This window comes from Equus asinus, chromosome 20 (genome assembly GCF_041296235.1).
Source record: "Equus asinus isolate D_3611 breed Donkey chromosome 20, EquAss-T2T_v2, whole genome shotgun sequence".
In the NCBI taxonomy this organism is placed as follows: Eukaryota; Metazoa; Chordata; class Mammalia; order Perissodactyla; family Equidae; genus Equus; species Equus asinus.
In genome coordinates, this window is record NC_091809.1 from 14137358 (window position 1) to 14156274 (window position 18917).

At 61.9% G+C, this 18917-nt stretch overlaps 1 protein-coding gene across 9 annotated transcripts in view; it reads right to left on the reverse strand.

Moving 5' to 3' along the window:
* Positions 1–17881, reverse strand: part of PIP5K1C (phosphatidylinositol-4-phosphate 5-kinase type 1 gamma) — a 48553-nt gene extending 30672 nt beyond the window's left edge. For 6 of the 9 annotated variants that reach the window (XM_070491720.1, XM_070491718.1, XM_070491717.1 and 3 more), the window contains exon 1: positions 17687–17881. In XM_070491720.1, coding sequence (XP_070347821.1) covers positions 17687–17780 — 94 coding nt within the window. In that variant the 5' untranslated portion in view covers positions 17781–17881. Of the gene's footprint in view, positions 1–1534; positions 1660–17686 lie in introns of those variants that run through there. The other 3 variants (XM_070491721.1, XM_070491719.1, XM_070491722.1) reach the window with 2 other exon arrangements.
* Positions 17882–18917: the final 1036 nt, after the last annotated feature.

Genomic DNA, 18917 nt, shown 5'->3' on the forward strand with positions numbered 1-18917 from the left:
CCGTCCTGGACAGAGACCTTCGTCAGAACCCACGGCTGGAGAATGAGACGCAGACACGGCCAAGTCCAAGGCCCTGAGGACGTGACCCAGCGAACACGGAATGGCCGTCCAACCGGGTCAAAGCCGCGAATGGAGACCCCAACCTCTGCTCTTCCCTCATCGTGGACCACCGGCCGTGCCGCCGTGACACAGATGCCCTGCTCTCCTGACAGAAGGCACCACGTGCCAACAGTCTGGGGCTCCAGGCTCCCCCAAAGCCCAGTCACTAGTCCAGGGTCCCCCTCGGCACTGTGACAGGGGCTGGGTCACTCTCTGGGGGGCCGTCCTGGGCGCTGTGGGGGGCTGAGCAGCATCCCCGGCCTCACCCACTCAATGCCAGGAGCTCCCCCAGTGTGACACCCGCAGAAGTCCCCAGACATGGCCAGTGTCCCCTTCCCACAGACTCTCCCCCCAGCCCAGAGAGGTGGCTGCTCCTGAAAGCCTCGTGTCACAGTTGGGGGCACCGAGGCACAGCGAGGGGGACTCAGACGGTGCTGCCGAGAACGCGTGCGAGCCGGGCCCCTCGGGTCATCTTGGGCTCCACACAGACCACGTGAAGTGACGGGGACTCGAGGCCGACGGTCCCCACGGGAGGTGACAGGCGGAGGCGTGAACACAGGTGCGCAAACACAGGACCTCCCTTGCTCACGCCACCGGAACACCCTGGCTGGCCCACAGGGTTGGCGGACGCCGAGGCAACCTTAAGACCCAGGGCTTTTGGGAGAAAGACCTCGGTTTCTCGAAACACAAGCAGATCTGGAAACACGGGGCTGCACCCTCGCTCGCCTGGACGGGGCGGCTGCTTCCTCCACCCTCGCCCTGCGGTGCCCACTCCCACGGCGGCCAGGGGACCCCTGAGCCAGACCCCACCGACTTAGTGACCCTATTTCGTGACTGCCGTTTCTGTGCTGGGGAAGCAGGGGTTTGGAGAAATGGAGGCAGTGACCCCGAGTTGAAGTTGAGGAACGCGCTGCTCGCATCTCCCAATCCAGGAGAGCCTTCGAGACTCGGCCTGGAGGTCACATCCAGGACAGTCAGGAAACGAGAGTCAGGACAGAGAGAAAAAGAAAGTGGGGCTGGGGCGCGTGCAAACAGGCAGACAGCAAAGCTCCCAGCCGACGCCCACTGTGACCACACGCCGGGCGCGGCCAACGCAATAAGAGCAGAAAAAGAAATGGGATGGAGGCGGGAGAGGAAAAGCCAGAATTTTACTAAATCCAGAGAACCTACTGGCCAACCGTCAGAGCCAAACGGAGCAAGGAGGCCAATGACTCAGCGAGGTCAGGCGGCCAGCGCGGCAAGAGGAGACGAGGGGACTCGGGAGCCGCTGCCCTTCGCACCCGCCACCCGCTCTGCCACCCCGCCGCTCCCGGGTGGGTCTGTCCACGGCAGGCGCCTCCGATCAACAGACCGACGGTGGGAAGGCCCCAGGGCACCAAAGCCCCAGTGGCTGCTAATGGCCCCTCACCAGGTTTGTACCTGGTGTGACACTGACCAGGTGTGAATCCGCGGGTCCCGCTCGGCGACACGGAAAGAGAGAACTTTCCGGTGTTTGCGTCGTCTTGGACTTTAGCACCAGGGTTCGGGCCGAGAATCCCAGAGTTAATAGCTGATCAGAGTAACTAACGTCGCAAAGAACACGCTGGAAAATATCAAACTCTGGTTAATGAGACACACGCCTGGGCGGTGGCGGGTGGGACGAGTGCGTCTGCGACTCGGAAACCATCCAGAAAGTCAGACGGATGGGGGGCCACGGAGCGGGTATGAAATAAATACAGCAAAGCGCCAGTCTCGGGGGCCACGGGCTAAGTGGGACGCGTCTGCTGTCCAATTCGCTCAACTCTCAGCGCACCTGAAAGCTGTCGTGATAAAATGTTTTCCCTCCACGTTAAAGGCGAATTTTGACCTTTGATGCCAAGTGTCTTCAAGCTTTGGACAAACACATCTTTTGAGCAGATTCTGCCCAAGGAAGGTGAGTGATCACCCAGCTAGCAGCCGACACCACGGACCACCACCGTGCCAGGCCCCGTGCCACAGGCTTCACACACATTCACTCATCACACCTTTGAGGAGGCTCGTTCCTACCTCAGGGCCTTTGCACTTGCCGTGCCCCCTGCCTGGAACACACTGTCCCTACATCTCCACTTGACTGGCTCCCGTCCTCCCTCACTTGGCTCTCAGCTTGAACGTCACCTCCTAGGGAGACCTCCCTGACCACACGGGTCCCTTCCCACACCCGCCCCTCTACCACACCCAGTTTATTTCCCAGGGCTACTACTACTCTCTGAAGCGAACTTCTTTATTACTTGCTCCTGCCCGGGAGAGCAGGGACCGGGACTGTCTTGTTCGTGGCCGCCTTCCCCAACACCTGGCCCGACCCCTGGCACACAGTAGGAGCACAATACCTACAGTTGAATGGCGCTGGGCAGGGGAGGGAGGGGTGGAGAGGGGGGCAAGGATCTAGAGAGACCCCGGAGAGGGCGGCCAGGATGAGGAGACCCCCCCCAGTGGAGGGGAGGAAGGGAGGCTGACCCCCGTCAGGTGCACAGTGGGTCCACCACCAAGACCGGGCCCAGAAGGAGGGACGTGTGGCGCTGGGCCCACGTGCGCGACGGCGTGTGGAGGGCAAGTGTGGACGGCATCGGGTGAGGAATTAAAAATGTCCCAGTAACAACTTCCCCAACCACCTTCTGCTGGCTCACTTGCTCATTAACCCCAAACAGCGGCGTCGAGGGTGCGGGGCCCCGTCTCGGAGACAACATGCCACAGAAGGCCTGGCTCTTTATCTAACTACACTGTTTAACAAGAAAAGATTTTAACATCTTATTTATCATTTCCTTTAACATCTTATTAAGAAAAGCACCGAACAACAAAATCCTTCTGTGCAGGCCAAACCCATTCTTTTTTCTTCATCCTTAAACTAGGGGTCGGCACGGACTCCCCGTGAAGGATCAGAGGTCTGGCGGCCGGGACGGGTGTCCTGCCCCCAGGGGACACTGGGTGGTGTCTGGGGACATCTGTGGCTGTCACACTGGGGAGGCTCCTGGCATCGAGTGTGTGGGGCCAGGGATGCTGCTCAGCCCCCCAGAGCACCCAGGACGGCCCCCCAGAGGTGATCCGGCCCGTCAGCCATGTGGGGGACGCTGGGGGACGGTGGTAGGTGGGTGTTCATTATAGCATTTTCTGGGTATTTGCAATATTTCGTGACCCAAGTATCTTTAATCGGACGATCCTCTCTACTTTCGTCTTTGGTTTGAAGTCCCCATATTAAAAAGCCACGAGCCCGCGCGTCCCCGGCCGTCCCCATGCCCCCGGGGGGCACCGTCACTGTACCCACGGTGCAGCCGGGGAGACTGAGGCCCGGAGGTCTTGGCGGGTTCCAGGCCGTGGAGCCGCGGGCTCCTGAGGATGTGCGTGCACGGGGTCCCTGCAGACTCCGCGAGCCCGTCCTCTTGGGCTTCCAGAAGCTTCCTCCTGGAGCACTTCTGTGGCTTCCCCCACCCTCCAGGTGGAGCTGCTCCAGCCCCAGGCGCTGCGTCCACAGCCATCTGCTCCCGTCCCCTCGTCCCCTCGACGGGGCTCCTCAAGGACAGAGGCCCCGCCGGGCCCAGCGCTGGCCTGGCACGGAGCGCTGGCTCTCCCCGCGTCTGATGGCGACTGTGGCTCTGCCCTGGGCACCGACGCGCCTGCTCGGCGCCCTCTCTGAGCCGGGGCCACCTTCTGCGCAGCCCCTCGTGCCCACAAGCTCTCCGCCCGGGGTCGCTCTCGCCATCACGGGCGGCTCCGCTCCTCTCCCGGAGCCCAGCACCGCGGTGGGGGCACCCGCACCCAGTTCCCCTCCAGCCCCCACCCGGCCCACAGCCTGGCGCCTCCCTCCTGCTCACAGCGCTCAGCCCGGGGTCCTCGATCTGGTCTTCCCCATTCAGCCTCCCTCCGGGCTTTGGGCCCCAGGCCCTGACACTGCCTGTGCCCCCTCCCCGACCCTCCCTCCTGCACGACAGTCCGCCTTCCATGGTGTCCTGGCTCCAAATAGCTCTGTGGGTGGGCCTACTCCCCGTCCCCTTGGGCAACCGCAGCAGCCAGGGTGGGCAGGGGCAGGCCTCAGCGAGCATCCGCCAGTGGAAACCTGGAGGGCTGCCTGGAGGAGGTGGAGGGCGGGCACCACCAGGAACCGCAGGGAAAAGCACAGGGAACAGAGTGCACACACTTGCCTCACACACAGTCCCACGGCCTGCAGGGCTTCCGGCCTGTCCCCAGCCATGCCCATCTCCTCTCTTTTCAGAGGGGCAAACTGAGGCTCAGAGAAGGGATATAGGATGCTTTGTGTTGAGAGAGAAGCCCAATTCACCTAAAGGAAGACAGGCGCGGAGGGGGTACCGGCTGACACCCCTCAGGCCAGCGCTCTGCACCCCACGGACCAAACCCGCCACCGCCTCCTTTGTAGATAATGTTTCACTGGCACACAGCACGCCAGCCACTCACATCCCCTGGGGCCTGCAGGCGACCACTGACCGCTCACCTCAAGCCTCAACTTTCAGAAAGGTGGGAGGCTGGGAGGGAAGCCTCCAGGGGGCCTCGTCTCCACCTCCCCCACGGCTGCGGTGGGAGCGGCCACCTCTAGGTGGGCCATGAAGGACACTGTCGCCATCACGATCGCTCCCTGAGGGGGAGCAGATACCACGCCATGAGGACGCGCAAGTGGCCCGCAGAGCTGGGCCTCCTGCCAACGGCCATGTGGGGAGCAGCTCCCCCGGCCCCGGTCGAGCTTCAGATGACGCAGGGAGGCTGACAGCCCGACTGTGACCTCATCGGAGACCCCAAGCCACGAGGTCTGGGGTTAAGCCACCCCAGACTCCGGACCCCTAGAAGCCGCGAGACCACAAATGCTCATTATTGCTGAAAGCCACTACTCTTTGGGGTGATTCATTTTACAGCACGTGCTAACTGATGTACCCGGGGTTTCAACGTGGCCCCTGATGGCACAAATGACGGGTGAGGAGGTGACCAGTGGACGCCCTCCCTGCCCTCCCCTCCTTCTCTCCCCTCACTCACTGCATTCCCACCACACGAGTGGCCAGTCCTGCCCCACGGCCTTTGCACAGCCTTCTCCTCTACCTGGACCGCTTATCCCCATCTCACCATTCAGGCCTGGGTCACGAGTCACCTCCTCTAGGAGGCCCTCCCTGACCACGGACTGAAGTTGGCTCTCTCCTCCCCTGGCCCTTTCATAGGTCCCACCCTGCTTGGCTTAATCCCTTCACTCCCCCAGTGGCCACGAGTGCCGTCCTTCACCACCCCGGCGTGGGGACACGTGCCTGGCACTCGGCAGGGCCGCCGGCACCAGCACCCGCTCCCTCCTCCCTGGTGCTGGCCCCAGGAGTCCCAATGAGGAGGCCAAGGGGGGCAGGAGCCTGGGGTGCAGCCTGCTTGTGTGAGCCGTGTCAGCTCCTGGGAGCAGCCGGGGGCAGCGGGAACAGTGACCAGGAGCCGAAGTTTATTTACTGCACTTGTCCAGTGGGGCCAGCACAGCAGATGCCCCATGTATTAACTCACCTAATGCTCCCTGCAGCCCCAGGAGCTGGGTACTAGCTTTCCCTCCACTAACAGAGGTGGACGTTGAGGCTCAGAGAGGCCAGGTCAGCTGCCTGAGGTCACCCAGGGAAAACTGGGGGTGGACGGACTCAATTCCGGGTGGTCAGGCTCCAGCCTGAGCCACACCACATCACGGGAAGGAGACAGGAAAGAACTGGCTGTTCGAGGACCAGCAGAGCCTCTCAGGCAGGGAAAAGAGCTGTGCAAAGGCCCTGGGGCAGGACTGGGCTTGCGGAGTCGGAGATAGCAAAGAAGCCTGTGTAGCCGGAGCAGAGGGAGTGAGAAGAGGTGAGGGCAGGCAGCGGACGGGCCTTGCCGCCACTGTCACCAAGAGGACCCACGTGTGGGTCGTGATCAGGGTCCGTCTGCAGCCCTTGCCAGCTTCCTGGAGGCAGGGCCGGGGTCTGCCTTGGCTGGTGTTTGAGGTGGTTGTTGAATGAACATCTGTGTCACTCACGCTGCTCAGGAGAGCGCGACAAGGGGGGACCCCATCGCAGGGGCACAGGGCAGGCCACCTGGCGCTGGCCTCTCCTTCTGGCTCCAGCAGCTACGCTCTTCCCGCCAGGCCCGCACACAGCAGGTGTTCCCTACAGAGCCAAGGGCAAATGAGACAACGGCCAGCAGGCCCACGACGGGGCGTCACACAGCCATTCAGAGAACACGAGCCACCGCGGCGGAGACGCAGAGCCGCGCCGGACCCCAGAGAGGACAGGCGCTCGTAGAGCTGGGCTGGGGCCCGTGGAACCGTCCAGAACGGATCGGCCGAGAGCCCAGACGGAACCTGCGCATCCACAGGCCGCTGATCCTGACACGGACACAGGACAGCTCCCCGGGGACAAACAAAACAGAGCAAGGGGACTTTGTCAAAATTAAAGCTGTTTGTGCTTCAAAGGACACCCTGGAGAAAGCGAAAAGCCGACCCCAACGGGAGGAGGAGCCTGTGACTCGCACGCCCGAGAGGGGACTGTGTCCACGACACGGGACGCTCACAACTCCACGGCAGAAGGACACGTGACTCCGCTGAGACGAGCAGAGATCTGAGTGGACGCCGCTCCAGGGGACACACGACAGGCCGGACACTCGGGAAAAGATGCGCAATGTCACTCATTGTCGGGAAAAAGCGAATCAGAACCACAGAAAGACCGGCCCACCCCCACCGGGACGGCGACGATCAGACAGACGGACGGTGACGAGTGTCTGCGGGGACGGGGCAGATGGGAGCCTCGTGCCCGGCGGGTGGGGATGGAGACGGTGCGGCCGCTGTGGAGACAGGATGGCGGGTCCTCGAAAGGTTAAACATAGAGGGACCGTCTGACCCCACAAGGACGCTCCAGGTGCCCCCCCAGGAGAGATGAGAACGTCTGTCCACACAGAAGGTCATTCAGGAAGATTCACAGCCACCAAAGGCGGAGACACCCCCAGTGCCCAACGACAGATGACGGCCACACAGCGGGGTCCACCCACACGCTGGAATATGACGCAGCCGTGAAGAGGAACGAGGCCCTGACACAGCCGCACGTGGACGGACCTGCACACACGACGCTCAGGGAGAGAAGCAGACACAGAAGGACGCACGGTGTGACCCCATTGACGGGAAACGTCCGGAATAGGCCGATCCACAGACAGAGAGCGGGCTCGTGGGGGCCAGGGGCTGGGGAGGGGGTAGGGGTGATGCTCATGGAGACGGGGCTTCTTTGGGGTGATGGAATGTTCTGGAATTGACTTGTAATAGAACAACTCTGTGAATACATTAAAAAACTGACGAATTGTACAGTTTAGGTAAAATGTGTGGCATGTGAATTACATCTCAATAAAGCTCTTACCAAAAAGTGTTTAGAAAAAAGCCAAAGTGCAGGACAAGGTCTGTTTACAAACACGATGCAGGAGGTGTGCAGGGAGCGGGTGCGTGGCTGAGGGCCTCACAAGGGGACACACGCAGCTGGTGACAGGGGTGCCTCGGGGTGGGCCTGGGGGCGGAGCCAGGCCTGCACTTTGTGCCATGAACATGTGACCCCTTTCCAGAGGGAAAAGGTCAGGAGAGAGCTGAATTCTCAGTGTGAGGGCAGCACATGCAAAGGCCCTGTGGTGACAGGACAGGCTGCTTTCCGGGAACAGCAAAGAAAGGGTTGGGGTGGTGGAGGGGTGGGCGCAGCTGGGAAGTGAGAATAGGGGTGGGGGGCAGTCTGGGGGCAGAGCCCTGACCGGCTGCCAGCCCTTCTCCCCCGCCAACACTGAGACCTGCCCCGACTCTCTGCCCACTTTGCTCCCCACAACTCGACCTCACTGTACAGAGCTTTTAAACGTGTTTCCAGAGACGTAAACAGGAAGCCCTATAAAGGATGTGGGGGGTGGGGGGACACAGATTAATCCAGAACTCCACAGGCCCTAAGAGAAAGAAGGTTCCAGAATCTTCACCGCCTGGGCCACAAACACAGCCGCACGCCTGTCTGTGCTGGGCACAGGCCCTGCCACCAAAGTCCAGGGCCCTCAGCTCTGGGCAAAGCCAGCCGTGGGGCGGTGGACAACTGCCACATGGGAGGTCCCATGAGGCTGTGGGCGGCTGGGGGGCACCAGGTGGGCTTCCTGGAGGAGGCAGCAGAGGACTGGGATGGGGTGGGGACAGCAGCGCACGTATCCACCCTCACTCGCTGGCCAAGATCCACGGTAACCACGTCCATGTCACGGGCTGCCCGGCCATCCTCGGTCACCCACCCGCGTGTGCCCAGCTGAGGGGACAGGCGATGCCCCCTCTTGCTCCAGCTCAGGCCAGAGACGAGTCATTCTTGCGGCCTCTTTAAGGCTGTGGCTTCTGCATCTTCATCCTTCCGTAGCGGATTCTGCTGTTTGAACAGCCCCCGGGCTCAGAGCTGTGGCGCCAGCCGGCACTCCCAGGGCCAGAAGGCCGCCCGGAGGCGCCTCGCAGGGAAAATGCGGGGCCGGGATGCAGGCAGGTCATGGCGCAGCGGCGAGTGGCCACCGAGCACGGTAAACACAGCGTCTTCAAACAGAGTCACGCGGACACCAGGCCAGGCGTCGGCGGCTCGAGGACAACGTCACGACCAGAGGCCGCGGGAACCTCCCCAGAGCAGGAGCCCCGTATTCGCTGATTCAGTGTCGCAACGACTTTCTGGAGCAGAAGCACCACGAATAACGAGAATCGACCGTCTGTGAGCATTTAGGGACAAGGGGCATCGTGTCTGCAACGGATTCGCCATGGCCCAACTACATCCCTCTCACGCACACACACGCACACACACGCGAGATCACACACACTCGGAGGGACAGCAATCAGCAGAGCATTGCCAGCCGGGGGACCTCAGGGAAGGGCGGTGCGTGGGGTTCTTGCAACACCTTCTGCCAGCTAAGAAGTCTTCAAAACAGAATGTTGAACAAAGACCAATGCACGCGGAGACGGGGACGGACGGGCACAGAAAACGTCTGCGATGCCGGTCATCAGCTCTGCAGGAACGGAGACGGCGAGACAGAAGCGCCGACTTCCCGCCGCCGACGGCTCCGCCGGCCGCTTTGGCACCGAAAGCTCGTGATGACTTGCCAGATGAGGGCCAGAAATAGAGCAGCCACACACAGGAAGTCGGTCTGGAACAGAGGTGGCGTCTCGAATGGGCGAGGGAAGCAGATGATCCAGAAAGTGGCATTGGGACAACTCTGAGCCACCTGGAAAAGCTCGGTTCGATTAAACCTTGTCCACCTGATGCCAGGATAAACCCCAAATACAGCAAGAAGGTAAGTGCTCAAAGAAAATGAAGCTACAGAAGTACCAGAAAAACTTAATTATGACCTCAGAACAGAGACTTTTCCATCCACGACACCAAACTGGGAAACCATGAATGGAGAGATTGATAAATCTGACCACATAAAACCAAAAGTACCTGCCTGCCATTAGTAATCATCCTAAGAGAAGATGGGAAAAAACTGCTTGCACTTGTAGCGTAGATAAAAAAAAAAAAACCTTCCATCATATGTAAAGAGCTCCTACAAGTCAATAAGAAAAAGCCTGAAAATCCAATGGAACATGGAAAAGATACAAGCACACAGTTTCCAGAAGATGAAGTGAGAGCTGAGATGCGTGCAACTAAATGCAGGGATGGGGGCAAGCAGTGAAGAGGGGTCTGTGTGTGTGGATCAGGACAGGTGGGAGCAGCGCCCACAGGCTTGCTGGAGGGCAGGCAACAAGGCGTTGGCCTCGGCGACGGGCCTGCCTCCCCAGTGGGTGATGCTCCATTTTCCAGCTCTGACAAAATACAGAGCATCGTTGGGGGAGAGCAAGGGACAGCCCCCCGCGGTGCAGCCGCTGCCCGTGTTACCCAGGGGGCAAGTCACTGTCTCCCAGACTCGACTCTGCTCCCTTCGCTGGAATATGTTTAATAAAACACAGATGAAACACGGGAAAAAGGAAGCAACACGTGAAGAGCGGTTCCTCTGATTCACGCTAAGAGGAACAGAAACCACAATGATGCCGAGATGTCCCTTTGCGCCATCAGACCGGCAGCGGCTGGGGACTGGACCAGACCCGGCGCTGTCCCCCGCTGCCGGGGGACCCCAGCGGCTCACACGGCCCAGAGGAACCGCGCATTCTCGTTCTCTGTATTTTTTGATGCTTGTGACATCTCGGGACCTTGCAGACGGGGGACTGTCGCTCGAGCGTCAGCACCTACAAGTGTGCATGCCTCCCACGTGCAAACAAGACCCCCCCAGACACACACACAGGCCCACGGCCCCTGCCGACCCCCAGGGGCCGGCCAAGCACAGACCGCCCGGAGCCACTGGGGGACACGCACACGGTTCACGTTTGTCTCAGACGCACGCACGTCGACCCCGTCACTGTGCGTGGGCACCGCCTGGGTCCCGGCACAGGCTGAGGGCAGATTCCATGTCAACGGGGACTCTCCACCCTTTGTGAATTCAGAGCAACGTGAAAATATTCTTAGTTACAGAATAAACCCAGGAAAATCGTCAAAAATGAACAAATAAACGAGAGAAACAGAAAGAAGGTATTTGTGGTAAAAACATAGAGAACCAAGCGCCCACGTTGAAGCGCGGGGGGCGCAGGGGCAGCCGGCCGGCCCTCTGTCCAGGGTGCGTGCGTCCTCACCCCTGGCACCAGGTGAGCCATGTGACGAGTCTGCCAGCAACGGCGGGCAGGTCACTCCCAGACGGAGATTTTCCAGATGAGGGCGCAACTCGGGTGCCCTTCTCCCTCTGCCAGGTGACAGAGTGCCTCGAGGTGACAGCAGCCCCGTCACCGGGTCTCCGAGTGACCACCAGGAGCACAGCCCCTGCTGGCCCCACGTGCACACTCAGCACAGGTGACAGACAAGGGAGGGGCGCTGGGCCGTGGGGATGCTCGTCACGCAGCAGGGCCTGGGCTGCACTGACAGATACACACGGCACCTGCTCACCTGGGTGGGACCCCAGGCTGATGGCGCCACCTGAACAGATGGGGGACGCCCCCTCCCTCCCTGGCGCCCCCCACATGGCTAAGCTGGGCACCTATGTGCCCCGTATCTGGGGCATCCCCCACGTGCCAGGCCCTGTTCTGAGCATTTCCTGCAGGCTGACTCCTCCTAGCTTCACATGAACCCCGAGAGGAAGGCGCATCTGTGATTCCACTGTACAGATGAGGAAACTGAGGCACGGAGCGGCTGAACAGCCTGACCCCAGGGCTACTGGGACCCCGCTTCTCGGCCCTCCTGCTGCTCTCCCCTCCCCCACCCACGCCCACCCCCCGTCACAGCGCCCAGCTGGCCCCCAACTGAGAGGGGACGGGGACATCAACTGCCACGTCACAGCTCCAGGCAAGGGGACACGCCCACAGCCCTCCCCGCCCCATCCCTGAGCCCCAGACTCAGGTCGGCTGCCCCGTCTCCACATGGGGCTCACAGCGTCTCACACTCAACACGGCCACGCTGGGCCCACCGTCCCCACAGCCGCTGCTCCCGTGTCCCCATCTCAGCTGAGGGTGGCTCTGTCCTCCAGGGACGCGGCCCACAACCTGGGGTGACCACTGCTGCTCTCTCTCGCTCCCACACTCGACCCACCAGCAAGTGCTGTCAGCTCTGCTTCTAGAACCTACTCGGAATCGCTCATCTCGCCTGGCCTCTGCCTGGGCCCCCCGCATCGCCCCTGGTCCCTGGCTTCCCTCCTCATCCCACAGGCTTCCCTCCCCGCAGCCTCGGCCACAGGGCACCAGGAGCCCCCGCGTCGTCTGGCCTCCTCCGCCCACAGCCCTCCAGGCTCCCCTCCCTCAGGGGGAAGCCGAGTTCTCCCTGCAGCCCCCAAGGCTCCGCACAACCTGCCCTGTCCCCTCCCTGTCCTCTCTCCCCTTCCTCCCTCTGCTCCAGCCACACGGGGCTCCTCGCTGCTCCTCCCACACGCCAGGCCCGGGCCTGCCCCAGGGCCTTTGCACAGGCGGTATGCTCTGCCTAGAACCCTCTCCCTCATCTCCACAACACACACCCGTTGTTTCCTGTGGATCTCCACTCGCACGCACCCCCTCCCGACCACCTGGGCTCAGCCAGGCCCCCTCACGCCTGCTGCCCTCTCTGCTCTGGGCACTCACCCCACATGCTGTGTTACACACCTCTCTCTCCCTCCATTCATTGCCTGCAGGAACTGCCGTCACCCCCAGGATACACGCAGCACCCGTCAGGCCCAGCCGAGGCCCCGAGTGGGTGCTGTGGACACGGACGCCCCGGCTGCGCCCCGCTCCCCAGCGCCTAGCACGGCCCCCCGGCCGCCGGGACACCAGCGTGAAACGTATGCAGACGCGTGTGCGACCAAGAGGACAGTAGCTGTGACAAGATGCTGAGGGTCCTTTTCTTCAGTTGAAGCCAGAGGCTGGGTCCCCTTCACAATGGCTCAGGCCCCTGGGTGGCCCCAGCCCGATGGCCGGCACGGCCTACGGCTAATCCAGGGTCAGTAATCCCGCCTCGGGCCCCGAGCAGCTGGCCGCAGCCACGAAATCCCCAGCGGGGTCTCGACCTGCAGCGTCACAGCGAGGGGACATGTGGCTCGGCCACGGCGGCGGGGGCGCAGGGAGGAGGGGGCCGAGGCCCTTTCTGGAACCTGGCGCCACATCTGTGCATGCCCCCGTCACACAGCTGTCACCTCTGAGACCCCTGGGGGCTGCGGGCCACACCTGCGCCTGTCCCCTGAAACTCGGGACCCCACTGCCTAGTCTCAAAGGAGAAACTGAGGCAGAGAGGAGGGAAGCCACGTGCTCAGACACATTGTCCCCAGCCAGAGCGGGGTGGAACCAGCCCGAGCCTCAGGCTGCCCAGCCGTGGGGACCCCCGTGGGCGCCCCCCGCCGGCTCCTCCCGGGCCCTCCCACCCCGCCAACTGTGGGGCTCAGGCCAACACCCCCCGGGGCTCCTCGTCCCCTCTCCTCCCTCCACCTCCTCGGGCCGTTCAGGCCCCCGGCCCCCCCCTCCTGGACGCCAGCCCTCAGCAGCTCCTCCCCCCGAAGCAGCCGAGGACTCTGTAAAACGTGACTCGGTGTCACGGCCCCGCTTCAACCTGCCAGCGCCACCCACTGAGCTCAGAAGGGAGCCCGGGGCGCGGCCGCTGTGGCTGCTTGGCCCCGTGGCTGGCCCTGCCCATCAGGCCCCGCACTGACTCCACTTCTGTGGCTCCAGCAAATCATGCTCCTTCCCACCTCAGGGCCTTTGCACGGGCTGTTCCCTCTGCCTGAACGCTAACCCACGGCTGCTGCTTCTCACTGGGTCCCCTCCTCCCTGACCATTTCGGCCACAGTGGGTCCCAGGCACCCACTATCCCAGGGCGCCTGGGTCGTGCACCCATCGTCCAGCGTGGCCTCATTCAGGGCTCGACCAACATCTTCCAAAAAGGAGCAGAAGGGGCATGTTTTCAAGTTTGCAGCCCGTCTGGACTCGGTCTCTGCCGTGGGAGCGGGAGGCCATGTGGACGACACGCACACGATGGGCATGGCCGGGGGCCCAGGAACCTTGATGAACAAGATCTGGTGGTGGCCGGACTCCAGCCACTGTCGGCGGACCCTGGGTCTCATCTGTGTACTTGCTCACCGTCCGTACCCTGACCGCCCCCCCACTGATGTGACCCAGGCACCCAGGACCCCACCTTGCCCCTAGGCGGCGCTCAGTGAGCACCATGGGAGGACTGAGCCCCGCCCGCACGGGCTCCCGAGCAGTGCCCTCTGACCCGGCCCGAGGAGGGAGGGAGACCCAGCACCCGCCCCGCCCAGCCCACGCCCGTGTCACAGACAGAGACACTGAGGCGGAGCATCCCCAGCTGGTGGCTGGGCTCCCATGGAACGGCCCGAGGCCGTCAGTCCCAGAGCCCGGGCAGGATTCCAACGGGGGCCTTCTGCCTCCAAAGGCCACGGCGCTGACTTGCACCCAGGGGACAAGGGACGTGGCGACCCCCGGTTACCCTTCGCTCACGGCTACAGAGGAGGCCCTCCTGGCCCTCGCTGTCCTTAAGCACACAGGCCTCTGCTGGGCTGCGCTGGCCTCCTGTCCCCTTTCAGACCTCCCCAAATGCAGGGGAAGGCTCACCGAAGAGGGGACAATGGAGCAAAACCTGAACAAGAAAGGAAGCAAATGACACAGATATGGAGGACGAGTGTTCCAGGCTGAGGGAACAGCCGTGCAAAGGCCCTGGGGCAGGCTGAGGCCTGGCACCTGGAAGGAGCAGCAAGGAGGCCTGTATGGCTGAAGCAGAGGGAGGAGGGGGAGGGGGGAGAGGGAGGAGGAAGGGCAGGGAGGGGATGAGGCAGGTCATGTGGGGCCTGGGGGGCTGCGGGGAGGACTCAGTTTCTCCCCCGAGGGCTGTGGGCGGAGGAGGACGGGCCCTGACTCAGTGTTTAGTGGGAGCCTCTGGAGCGAGCAGTGGGGGGCACTGGCACAGACAGGGACCAGGCCATCAAGGGATGACGAGGCTGGACCAGGTGGCGGCAGAGGCGGGGGGGCACGTGGGTGGATCCGGGTCCGTCTGGAAGGCAGAGCGGACAGAAGCGGCCAACACATTCGACGTGGGAGGGCGGGGAGCGGGCACGACGCCGACGGTGCTGAGATGTCACGGACGCAGGAAGGCCAGGAGGGAAACAGCTCGGAAACAGCGAGCACAGCGCAGGCCGAAGCCCACAGGCAGCCCTTGGGCCAGGGCGGTCGGCCCCAAGAACGTGTCCAAGCCCCCCCAGATACACCCCAAGATGTCCCCACGCGGCCCTCGGAGGCCAATGGAGACCCCACCAGGCCCCTTCCAGACCCAGCTCAGGAGCAAGGAGCTGGGCGTTTAAAGTGACCATATTCTAAACGCCAAGGAGCTCCGTCCTGCCTCGCGTCAGATGGGCCAGAACTGCCAAGGCGACAACACCCGGAGCTGGCAAGGCTGCGGGACAGGGACAGTCTCCCTCGACCCCTGTTGGACCTTTCCGGAAAGCCACTGGGCACCGGACAGTCATTTTGCAACCTGCCTGCCCCGGACCCAGCCACCCCAAGGCGGGGACTCTGACCGCTGGAAACGGAGCGCCCAGTTTCAGGCCTGGCTTATGACAGCGAAAGGCCACTCCAGAAACAAGTGGGATGTCCCCAGCAGGAGGCTGGTGGAGTCGGCAGTGGCTGGCACCCCAACATACTTGGGGTGACTCAGGGAGGGCCATGACCGCCCCACTGCACAGACGGCGACACTGATGCTCCGAGAGGTCATGGCGTCTGTCTGCCCTTCGAGGTCACACAGCAACGGAGCGGGACCCAGGCAGCCTGGGCCTCCCACCCTCTTCACCGCGGCACCGACCTCTCTCTAAGCAAATAACCGATACCGACGTGGGGAAAAAATCCAGATTCTTACGGATAAAGAGCGAGCAAGTTCTAGAATAAGAGATACAGCACCGTGGCTCTCGCCCAGGGTGACTGCGTCTCCAGGGAACCCAGGGCCACGTCTGGGGACGTCTGTGGTCGTCACGACTCGGGGAGCTCCTGGCATTGAGTGGGTGGGGACCAGGGATGCTGCTCAGCCCCCCACAGTGCATCCTGGGCCCCCAAACAAAGAATTTTCCAGCCCAAATGTCATCTGGGCGAGGAACACGCACCGGCACCGCTGACACATCTGGACGATGTAGCGTGAAAGCCAGCGCTCACCAGGGCTGCACTGGCGCGGGGAGAACCGGGGCTGGAGGGGCCAGGCAGCTCTCCGCGTACAGGGAGTGAGATAAACCATCGGCGGGGGAGTCCTAATTCTGCAGACTTTGGGGGCAGGCGGGAGGGGCCAGCCGTGTCTTTGAGGTCCCCGTGCCCGGGCCCAGCCACAGCCGGGACCTCTCTCTGCCCCGATCGGCGCCCGAGCCCCTGATAAGACACATGGTTGCTGCGCGGCCTCCGTGTGGCCCCCGGGTCTGGGACATCCTGTCTCCGACCAGCCCAGGCCCGAGGGCTGATGGCGGAGGGCAGGGGGCTACGAAGGACCTCATCTGAGTCCCCAGCCAGGCCACCGGCCCGGAACGAGGGCGAGGCGACTGGATGCTGGGAATGAATGAACGGGGTCATCCGCCAGGCGGGTCCAGATGGCAGCGGGCAGGGAGGCGGCGGGAGCCTTTCGGAGCCCGGGGGACGCTCGTGCTCTCTCTCTCCAGACATTTCTCCCAACTCCCAGGCAGCATATCATCTCCCCGCCCGCCAAGGAAGCTTCCGGAGGCCCGGGGGAGACGGAGGCTGGGTGCCCATGTGGGTGTCTACAGGGACTCAGCCGGCCGGGGCCCGAGCTGCTGGGGGCAGCAGAGGATTCTGTGCACCGGAAACTTCCTATTAGGGAGCGTGTGATCGCAACCGAGAAGGAACCAAGGAACCGTTCCTCTGGGCTGCGGCTGGCTCTGCACACCGCCCCGGGGCAAGGCAGGCGCCACGGGCTGGGCTGGGCCAGGCCTCTGGCTCCCCACACCTGCTCTGCCGGGGGCCAGGGAGGCACGCCAAGGCGAGAGGCAGGAGGAAGCCATGTCCCTACACGGCTCCCACAGCCCCCCGGGGGCCAGGGAGAAGGCTCGGGGGGGCCTCCTCCTCTGCCATCTGCTTGCTGAGGCCCCACACTGCAGAGTCCTCTGGACCTCATGTCCCAGACCTCTCCTCTCATAGGGAGGTAAACTGAGGCCCAGAATGGTAAAGAACGACCACTGCCCTGGAAACCGGGTCTGGTGACTTCCACAGAAGGAGAGGACACCGTCAGCAGGCTGACCCAGATGGTCTCAAAGACCTCCCACCTCCACCCCAGCCACCCTGACCATTAAGATGGGTCCACGGGTGAGCGCTAGTTGGGGGAAGGGGCGAGGCCTGGAAGCTGACACCAGCAAGGTGAGCGGCCCCGAGGACCGGGTCCAGGCAGGGGCGCACATCTGGGACACTGTCACCTCCCTGCCATGCCCCGCCTGGCCTTGGCAGCAGGGCCCCCCACCAGAACGGGGCTGGGGGGCTCCACCATGCAGCCCACACACGCAGAGCAGCGCCCCGCCGACGAGATTGGGGGGGCCGTCGTCCCCGAGCGCCCTCGGCAGGAGGCAGCGCGCCCACCCACCGCGCGTCCTCCAAGGGGCTGTCACGCCGGAGGTCAGGATCCGTCTTCAGGGGGCTGCTCCACCCACAGCCTGCAGGATGGGGCCCCGCACCCACCCGCGGCCCGGCGCCCCACCTCCAGGACCCCCGGAATGGGCGGCGTCCCCCAGCCCCAGACGGGGTGCTCCATCCCCCGACCCGGGCGTGGGGCGCTCCATCCTCCGGCCCCGAGACGGGGTGCTCCATCCCCCGGACCCGGCGTGGGGTGCTCCATCCCTCGGCCCCCAAGCGGGGTGCCCCATCCCCGGGGCGCTCCATCCCCGGGGTGCTCCATCCCCCGGCCCCCAAGCGGGGTGCCCCATCCCCGGGGCGCTCCGTCCCCCCCCCGCGGGCGCCCCGAGTGGAACGCTCCGGCCCGGGTCCCCGCGCCCCTCGGCGCTCGGACGGGTCCACTGGGCGCCGGCGGGGGGGGGCCGGCGGGTCCATTCGGGGAGCGGGGTCCGGAACCGTTACCTGCCGCCGCCCCGCTCTCCGCCGCCCAGGCCGCCTCCGCGGGCACGGCCCCCGCCTCGGCGCTCTCCGCCTCGTCCGGCACCTCCAGCTCCATGGCCGCGCGGACCGGCAGGGCCGGCGCCCCGGGGCTGCCAGCCGACTGCGGCCGCGCCGAACAACAAGCGCCGGCGGCCGCAGGGCGGAGGGCGGGCCGGGGGCGGGGCGGGGCCGCGCGTCATCGCGCACCGCGCGCGCCGCCAATCGGGGCTCGGGGGCGGGGCCTGCGTGCGCCCCGGGCCTCCCAGCGCCTCGTGCGCCCCCGCGCGCCCGGGGGGTGGAAGTGCAGCGCCGCTCCCCGCACTTAACGTCGGTCTGTTAGCAATATCCCACATAATCAATACAAATAATATTTACAACTAGCAAACTATCTACCTTCCTACTACAAAGAACATCTGCTTATTTCACATGTTTTAATGTAAATATTTATAATAATAAGTTTAATTTTTATTATTCTGCTCAACATAAATTATATATATTACAATAGACATAATATTATTTTAAAAATTAACATGATATTATTACGTAAAATAACATTAATACATAATTTACAAATATCATACATAATATGTAACGTTATGTATAATGTAAAAAATAAGTTTAATTTTTATTATTCTGCTCAACATAAATGGTATATATTACAATACACACATTTTAAAAATTAACATGATATTATTACATAAATAATATGAATATATAATTTACAAATATCACACATGATATGTAACGTTATGTATAATGTAAAATAAATAAGTTTAATTTTCATTATTCTGCTCAACATAAATTATATATAACAGACATTATTTTAAAATTAATATGACATTATTATCTAAGTAATATTAATAGACACTCACAAATATCATACATAACATATGACATGTATAATGTAAAATAAATAAGTTCAATTTTTATTATTCTGCTCAACGTAAATTATATATGATAGACATGTTATCAAAAAACTTAATATATTGTTATAAAAGTAATGTTAATGTGTAACCTACAAATATCATGCATAATATATATGTACAATGTAATAACAAATAAGTTATAAGTAGTGACATATTATTATGAAATGCCAGGCTCGGTGCTAAGGTGACTGTCTGTGGAATCTCCATAAGTTAGAGAGCTGTTTTTTTGTTTCCTTTGTTTTCCTTTTTCACTACTCGTATATTCCCAGCACCTAACACAGAATCTA